Source organism: Cynara cardunculus, assembly GCF_001531365.2.
Source record: "Cynara cardunculus var. scolymus isolate 2C chromosome LG 12, CcrdV1, whole genome shotgun sequence".
Taxonomy (NCBI): domain Eukaryota; kingdom Viridiplantae; phylum Streptophyta; class Magnoliopsida; order Asterales; family Asteraceae; genus Cynara; species Cynara cardunculus.
The window spans coordinates 11281391-11290252 of record NC_037539.1 but is presented as its reverse complement, the minus strand read 5'-3'; the positions used below and the strand labels follow the sequence as shown (position 1 = coordinate 11290252).

The window sequence follows — 8862 nt, the reverse complement described above, 5'->3', positions numbered from 1 at the left end:
CCTTGATAGAATAGAACCTGGTATGGTGGTATACATGTTCATGGGATTATATATGCAAAATAGACGAGTGATAACAATGAACAAGGTTATCGGTTATAAATTCTAACAAAAAGATTTATCATAAAATTGTCTTTTTACAATCAGATAATTATGTCAATTTTATCGAAATTTTAGTAGTCAACAAGACGAAAAACGACTTAAACTTTGTTAATGATATGTTCTAATTAAAACAATAAAAAAAACTCTTTAAAGAAAAGAATGAAACCCCTTGAAAAAAATTATTAATTTGAGATAGCCCGGAGTCACCGCATTTGAACCTCCATAGCGACAAGGAGATTTTTATTCTTCCTTGGATTTGAACATGAGACCTCCAGATATTTTTGACCTTTGGAGCCAAACTCAAACCAATCAGGCACCAACCTTGTGGTTATAAATCTTTTTATTTAAACATGTAAATGAAAAAATATATAAAAATACAGTGAACCCTTTGACCAACTTGTCCTTGAGATTATGCAGAAGAGAGGTGGGAGGTGAAGGGCATAACAGTAATTTAAAATTCGCATAAATGGAGGCTGATTTATTTATGGATTAATATTAACACAAACTAAAAATCTCAAGCTTATTGCACATAACATAAGATTGTCAATGGAGGTAAGAATAGGCCCATGCTTTCTCCTCAATAAGCTCTCTTGCTGAATCATCCATCTTCCCCCTTTCAAACTCTCCAATATTTAGACCTACATCATTGCAAAGTAATTATTCAATTTAATTTCTAAATACTTTGTCATTTTCATAATTTCATCGGTTTTAAATCGTACAAGAAGACAACATCGTAACGATAATACTTTTGGTGTCTCTAAATGATTGTTCTCTCGCTACATGGCATCCCGTAAAAGTCTATGTACAAAGTTCATTTGGTACACCCCATAAACGGAAATGTTGACACTAAACAAGTTAGAGACGCACAAAAAGGCTTCAGCCACAAACCCAAGGCCAGATCTTAAAGCCCGATTAAGCCGGTTACTTTTTTTCCAGGCCGCCGGGTAAAGCCCGGCCCATCAGGCCTGAATCGAGCCTGTTTCAAAACCAAATCCTGGCCCAAGCTTTTTCGGGCCATGATTTTAAAAAAGAATTTGTGTCAGTGAAATCAGGCTTCGCAAGCTGGAACATGTGCATCTTTAGAACAAGGTACATTGTGGCATAAACACATTACACACAATATAAATGATGTTCATTTGAATTTGCTACACTAGTAAATGTGGCCATGCTTTTGAAACCAAGCAAACCCGGCCCATCACGTTCTAGTTGTGGAATGCCCGTAGTGTCGTTTCTTTTTAAAATTGGATGATATCATGGCTAATTGATTCAGTTTTGAGGCCAGCCATGAGAAAATCATTTTTTTTATATTCAAGGGAATCATTTTTTTGATATTCAAGGGTTGCTTAACATTAGTTTGCTACAAAAGTGGAATATTTGATGGAAATGTACCTTGAACAATTGACCATACGCCTTTCTCGCAGGTGACGGGAAAAGAGTAGATCAAGCCCGGTTGGATACCATACGATCCATCAGAATAAACTCCCATCGACACCCATGTTCCCTGCTCGCAAAAATGGGAATCGTTGATTTACAAAATGATACTCATGTCTCTTTCCATCCCAAAATAAGTGTCTAGATTTATATTTTAGTTTGTCCCAAAATAAATGACTAAGTGGAAACTTTCCAATTCTACCATTAATTATGGGGTGGCAAATTTAGTTATTCCTTTATTATTAAAGGGTATGTCATTTAATTAATTAAGAATGTAACAACTACACATTTCTAAAACTGTATTTTTCATTGTGGACATTTATTTTGGGATGGAGGGTGTAAAAAAAAGCAAATAAGTGAAATAAGAAGAAATTGGACCTTAGGAGTACCAAGAATCCAATCGCGCATATGATCACACGCAGCGCTTGCAGCAGATAATGCACTAGACAGCCTTCGAGCTTTTATTATAGCGTCACCTCTCTGTTGCACACTTGTGATGAACTCTGAGTCCAGCCTGAATCATAATCAATATCATCAGAAGTAATCTAAAATTTAGATAAAAAGTCAAATATTTGGAGAGATTAAGTTTAATGAAGATAAATTTGAGACAAACTGAAATAATACCAATGATCATTAGCAACAAGTTCTCTCACAGATTTATATCCAACGCCAATGTCAACAGTAGCATGATTAGCGTCTGCATAATGAGTTGACGAGTGATTTCCCCAAATGATAACATTTTTTACATCACCAACATGGACATTCAGATTTGCGGATATCTGGCTTAACGCACGATTATGATCTAGTCTTGTGAGGCATGTGATGTTCTCTTCTGGGATCGAAGGTGCAAATTCTTTCAAGATGAGTGCATTCGTATTTGCAGGATTAGCAACCACAAGCACCTGTCATATTGAATTGAATAATTGATGTTGAGATTTTTAGCTCTAATAAATGAAACCCATAATCTCATTTTTGTTTCTTCTCAAGTAGGATCAACAAATGAAAATGTTAGATGGCTAAAAAGAACCATAAACATACAAACCTTGCAATTTGGATCAGCATGCTGCTCTAAAGCCAAAGCTTGAGTCTTATATATTCCTACGTTCTTAGATATTAGAGCTTTCGTACCCATTCCTTTCCTACGAGGGAATCCACCAAGCATGATTGCGATATCAACACCTTTACAAGCTTCATTAACATCGGTGGTGGCTATAACACCTACAAGATACATAAAGAATCCCCAAAAACAAGTCAACAAAATTTCATGTTTAAATAAACAATTCCACTTGAGAATCAATTTGTTTTAAAAATTAACCTTTCAGAAGAGGGAATGCTCCATCCATCAGTTCCATTTTTACCCCTTCCAAGATGTCGGCAGCAGGCTCAATATCAAGCATGTGTAGAATTACCGGTTGATCTGAACCCAACATTGCCCCTCTTGCGATCATTGGAACTAGAGCATAGCCTATTTGACCTGTCACATAGTTGATAGGTAATTACCCGAAAGCATTGTCTAATGAATCAAGAAATGAGCACACAATGATGCATTTATCAATTATACCATACACTTTCATGTAGAAACGAGACACTATACATTAAAATTTGGATCATTTTCTCCAGAAAACTAGGAACTTTGTTTCACAAGATTTTGTAAGTGGATCAAACCGGGAACAAGCATTCCTGCCTGATAAAAACTTGGACTTTATCTTGCTTATAAGACTTCTTTATAAACAAGAATGAAAGTAATCAACTTTAAACAATTCAGATACATTTATATGAACCAAAAGTAATTGTGGAAACAACTATGTTGATTATAATCCGTAGTTAACAACATTTTTATAATCGTGTTTCATGCTTTCATGTATGAATTTGGTCGTTAAAATATTACATGGACATAACATAAATATAAGGCTAGAAATAGCATTAAGAGCAAAATTCCACTAAAATTAACAAGTATATTAAAGAGCCAACGTTCCAATAGAAATATATGAAAATTTCAGGCCTTTTTTCCAAAGGAGAAATGAAAAAAATCCATAATTATGTACCACTTTGTTTGCACAATGTACAAGTGACTGTAGCATCAATGATCTAGAATTGACCATTTCTAATCATGGAAAAAGAAGTTTTATACCAAAGGGCCTTTGGCCTAGCGGTAGGTGAATCCTTGTCCTCCTAAGAGGTCAAAGGTTCAAACCTCACAAACATGAGGAGGATGTGTGAGTCTATTTGTTTTATTTGCCGTACATAAATATTATATACTTCAAAAAAAAAAAAAGTTTTATAGAATGAATAGTTTTTTTGTTTTCATAGAGAAAATAGTCGGTCAAGGACTGAAGGACATGCCTGCAGCCCCAGTAACAAGCACAATAACAGGATCTTTTCCAACATCCAAAAAGCTCCATATGTATCTAACGATCCTCCATGACAAATACAAACAACCCAAAAGAACCACAACTTTCTGAAGCACGTCCAAATTCTCCATTTGGTTTAACAATCAAAACAAACAACAGCCAATGTGATCCCTTCTACGAAAACAACATTTATTTATAGAAAACCAATCAATGGCGAATCCAACTCTCACAGAAAGAATTTATCAAACACCTTGTGGGCAAGGCAAAGAAACCCCAAATGAGGAATACCATTATACCAAGCCCATAAGCAATGCAACACAATTAATGGAGTCTTGACAAAGATGACTTCATTATAGAGAAAAGCATTAGATCATGTGCATTTAGTACGTATGTGTATGTGTTGGAAGGACATAAAGAGAAGTTACCGCTGCTCCCGTGACAACAACCCAGATTGGATTGTGGCCATGATTCTGAAACTGGATAAACTGATGAATTTATGACCGACGATGCTAATAATTCGAAAACCGAAAGAAATTGGTAGGAAAGAAGAACAGTTGATCACACGGGTTTCAACTTTCAAAAGTAGGCATGAACTTCATTAAAATTAAAAGATCTGTACGCATCATCTTCGCCTTTTGGGAAGCCAACAATTTTATTGCGATCAGAAATAATCTTGGATATTTTGGATGGTTTAGACTTTAGAGGGTGTTTGACTTACCAATTCCTGAATGGTTCGAAGCGTGATAACCCAGAGTCTTATGTAAAATGAAATATAATTTTTTTGGTAATTATTTATAATGAAATTAGGGTTTTTAATGGTTAAGGAACATCCATGATACAAAATCATTCAGAGGGTTTTAGAATTATTATGAGGCAAAAAAAAAATTTGCCAAACAAGATTCACCTCTTAATGATTCAGATGTTGCCTCTTAATGGAACTATTAAGAGATAAACAAACAATCCCTTAAATAGAATATAGGTACCGTTTTTAGTGTTTGCATAAAAAAGAATGACCAGACATGTTTTTCATAATTCGATCCCTTCTGACGTATTTAAAACAATCTATCATCTTTGAAAACTAAATTACCATTTTACCCTTTTATTTAACCCTAAAAACCTCCATCAAATCCCTTTCCTAACGCCACCATCTTGCTTTCCGTTACCTCCCTTCCTTTTCTTTAAAGAATTCCGACGATTCAACATCAGATCAGACGCAATAAACTGTCATATCCGATAACGTGAACAAATCTCTGGTGAACAAATCAAAGTCCATGGCTTGTGAAAGACTGAAATGGCGGCAAAAAGTAAACAAATCTCCGGTGAAATGTGCTTTCTGCTGGCGATGATTGCCCATAACGGTGGGGGAAATTGGGGAAGAATGTCATTTTTGGTAAAAATAAATAAACTGGAATTTGTTAAAAAAAATAACTCAATAACACGAAGAATGTGTTTTTTGGTTATTTTACATGTATAAGCAAAATTTATCAAATACTAAAAAACAATTTATTATGTTTTGGAACCATCATAAACGAATCTAAACATTTTTTTATAAAATTTTAGTTTGACACCACATAAGTTGATGACCATTTTTATAAAAAAACATAAATTACTTTAAATAAGCAATCTCAAACATCCCATTAGTTAGGAGAATAATCTTCTATAAATTTTATATGAATAACTGGTATTTTGATAGATTTTATGATATTTGTTTGTAAGAGAAAGACATTAGGTGAGTTAGGTCTACTCCACACGATAGAATAACATTTGGTGCGTTGAGTATGCTCCACAGTCCACATGATAGAATATAACATTATTACTTTTTCATAAAAATTTTAGTGGCGTTTGGTTCGTAGAATGTTTTTTGATTGAATGAAATCTGCTAAAGAAATTTAATTTTGAAAGAATTGAAATGAAATACTGTTATATTTGACTATCTGTTTGGTTGACAAACATTGGAATGGAATATGTTACGGAATTGGAATCTGTGTGTTTGGTTAACATGATGTAGCTTTAAAATTGGAATGAAATATTGGTAAATGATCAAAATACCCTTTTATGAAAACTTAAAATTTTTAAAAACTAAAAATACTTTAATAAAATGGTTATTTAATATGTAAAACAATATAAAATACACAACCCAAATATAACCATTAGCCAAACGACGTTATTAAATCGATGACAGTCGGCGGTGGTTCAGATCGGTGGTGGTCCGCAGTGGTCCAGATGGTGGTGGTCGACAGTGGTTTAGATCGATGGTGGTCCACGGTGGTTTAGAAGGATGGTGGTTCAAATCGGCAATGGCGGCAATGGTGGTTCAGATGGCGCTGGTTAGCGGTGATCAACAGTGATTCAGATTGGTGATAGTTGCCGATGGTTCAGATCGATGGTAGTCGGCGGTGGTCGGCGGTGATTCAGATTGAGCGGTGGTCGGCGGTGATTCAGATTGAGCGGTGGTCGGAGGTGGTCGACAATGATCATATTGGGTTTTATGAGATTATGGTATATTAGGTAAAAGACATATTTGGTATTATGAAAAAATAGATAATTCAATTTAATCAAAATACCATATTATTGCTAAGGAATGTTAAATTTCTTTAATTGTGGAATTTGTAGGATTTTAGTATTCCTTTCGTGAAAAAGAACAAACCAAACGAGAAAATGAAATTTGATCAATAAAATTTAACATTCCAATTTTATTAGATTTCTTCAAAATCTGCGAACCAAACGCCCCCTTAGAGTAAATTACAATTTTAGTCCCTACGATTGCCACCTAATATCAAGAATAATCCCTATTTCAAACTAATTATACTTTTGGTCATCATGGTTGCCCCTTGGTTTCAATTTTGATCATTATGGTCGTCAGTTGATTTCAATTTTTACCATTGTGGTTGCTACTTGGTTTCAATTTTGGTCTTTCATTTTATTTCAACTAGTTTTGTGCATCGCGCGTTGCGCGATGACGATAATTAAAAAAAAAATCAAACTAATATTAAATATTACAATGTCAGCTCATGTATATATCATTTTCTTTTATTAAAGTTATAGATTATAAATATAATGATTAATTTATTTATTGTATTCATGCTCTTTAAACATGTACTTTACTGTATTATAAAAGTATTATTTTTATACGTTTTTATATTTTAATTAATTTATGTAATTTATTAAATATAAAAAATGCACAAAATAAAAACTGGAAACTACACAAATTTTTATTTTTATTTTTGTGTCATTTTAATCATGATGATAAAAACTTTATAATAATATATTTTATTATAACTTAATAAATTACATAATTAATCAAAATGTATAAGATATAGAAACAACTCATTAGAGACAAAACAATCATTTTATTTGTTTTGTATTATTCGATTTTATGTTATTAATCTATTGTACCTGTCTGGATGCACCATTAAGGGGATCATCAATGGTAAAAATAAAGACTTGATAAAAAGGTTAACAATTAAAGTAATAACTTGAAGTCCAAAAGTTTGGGATGTCAGGTGTTTGAAGATTTATGTATGAGTATTAAAAATGGATTAAAAATATCAAAAACTTTTTAAAAACTTGTTAAGTGTTGTTTGTTTATTTCTTAATAGTTTTATTAAAAGACAACATCTGAATCTTTAAGAGGTTAATCTTGTTTAGCAAAAAAAATCTGTTTCTTAATAGTTCTAAAATCCTCTGAATGATTTTGTATCTTGGGCCTTCTTTAACCATTTAACACCCTAATTTCATTATGAATAATTACCAAATAATTATATTTCATTTTGCACTATATTATAAAAATCTTCTGATGAGTTACCAAACAATCATATTCTAGCTAGCACTAATACATAGGTTCTTAATCGTTCTGGTCATTTAATAATTTTGTACTAATAGTTCCATTAAGAGGCAACATTTGAATCGTTAAAAAATGAATCTTGTTTGACAATTTTTTTTTTGCCTTTTAATAGTTCTAAAACTCTTTGAATAATTTTGTATCCTGAATCTTCCCTGACCATTAAAAATTCTAATTTTATTATACACAATTACCAAACAATTATATTTTATTTTATACTTCTTAATCATTATGTCCCAAACCATTCCATAATATCAAACAGAGCCCGTTAAAAGCTTTTGCCTACTACGCTGCCCTACCTCGTTTCACCCTCACAAATCGAACTTGCTCTCCAACTTGTTCTGGAACCAAGTGATACCCATTAACTCTCTCTCAACTCGCGTCGTCTCGAAATCAAACTGCAAGTCTCTCACTCTCTCCTGTCTCTTGATCAAAGTCTCTGGCTCTCTTAGTTGAAAGCAACCCATTTAGACTTCTGGTAAATTTCTAAATTCTTATGACGAATGTTTATGTCTTTCACTCTTTTGTAGATCGAAGATGTTTCTAATTTGTTTTATTTATCTGGATTGTTGTCTACTTGTCTTGTTGAGTTTTGATAGTTAGATGATTAGTTCAATATGCTAATGTGTCTATCTTGGTTTCTCATTGGTATTTGCTTTATGCCTGGGGTTTGATTTGTTGCTCATTGTTTATAATATTACCGAGGTTGATGATGCCCCCCAACTGTTCGATGAAATGCCACCATGAACATAAACTCTGTGATATTCTTGTTATATTAATTTAAAAGATTGAAAGATTGAAAGATTGGTTACATGGTTTGATTCTTGATGCAAAGAGTATTGATTTTACTTGTTTTCTATGCGCTTATGTGGCATTTACGTCTTAGAAGAAGTGATTATAATTTATCAAGGTTAATATAGGAAGCCTACAAAAGAATGGAAGTAACATTGTTGCCCTGTAGTTACTCAAAATATTGTTGGAGAATGGGTTGTTTTTCGAACCAGTGAAAGGTAATTCACCTATAATTTATTTTTCAAACAGGTTAGAAATTTAGGGTTCATGACAAATGAACCACACTCCCAACTTTTAGAATCGAATGTTGTACATGTTGCTTAGAGCATTAGCTATTACTTTGTACAT

At 33.0% G+C, this 8862-nt stretch overlaps 1 protein-coding gene across 2 annotated transcripts; it reads right to left on the bottom strand.

Moving 5' to 3' along the window:
* Nucleotides 1-559: 559 nt before the first annotated feature.
* Nucleotides 560-4550, bottom strand: LOC112522646 (malate dehydrogenase-like). 2 transcript variants are annotated; one of them, XM_025131909.1, is made up of 7 exons: nt 4307-4550; nt 2846-3004; nt 2573-2748; nt 2155-2432; nt 1909-2044; nt 1489-1600; nt 560-737 (listed from the first exon to the last, which is right to left on the bottom strand). In XM_025131909.1, exons 2-7 carry the CDS (start codon nt 2976-2978, stop codon nt 643-645), a joined length of 930 nt encoding a protein of 309 aa, XP_024987677.1. In that variant the 5' UTR covers nt 2979-3004; nt 4307-4550; the 3' UTR covers nt 560-642. The 2 variants fall into 2 exon arrangements, with proteins under 2 accessions (XP_024987677.1, XP_024987676.1); XM_025131908.1 differs by lacking the exon at nt 4307-4550 and adding an exon at nt 3874-4012.
* Nucleotides 4551-8862: the final 4312 nt, after the last annotated feature.

Coding starts and splice junctions, on each gene's coding strand:
- LOC112522646 (XM_025131908.1), bottom strand. CDS start 4,012: ATGGAGAATTTGGACGTGCTTCAGAAAGTTGTGGTTCTTTTGGGTTGT. Junction 3,005..3,873: donor GCTTGTTACTGGGGCTGCAG/GCATGTCCTTCA, acceptor ACTATGTGACAG/GTCAAATAGGCTATGCTCTA. Junction 1,601..1,908: donor GGATTCTTGGTACTCCTAAG/GTCCAATTTCTT, acceptor TTTTGCGAGCAG/GGAACATGGGTGTCGATGGG.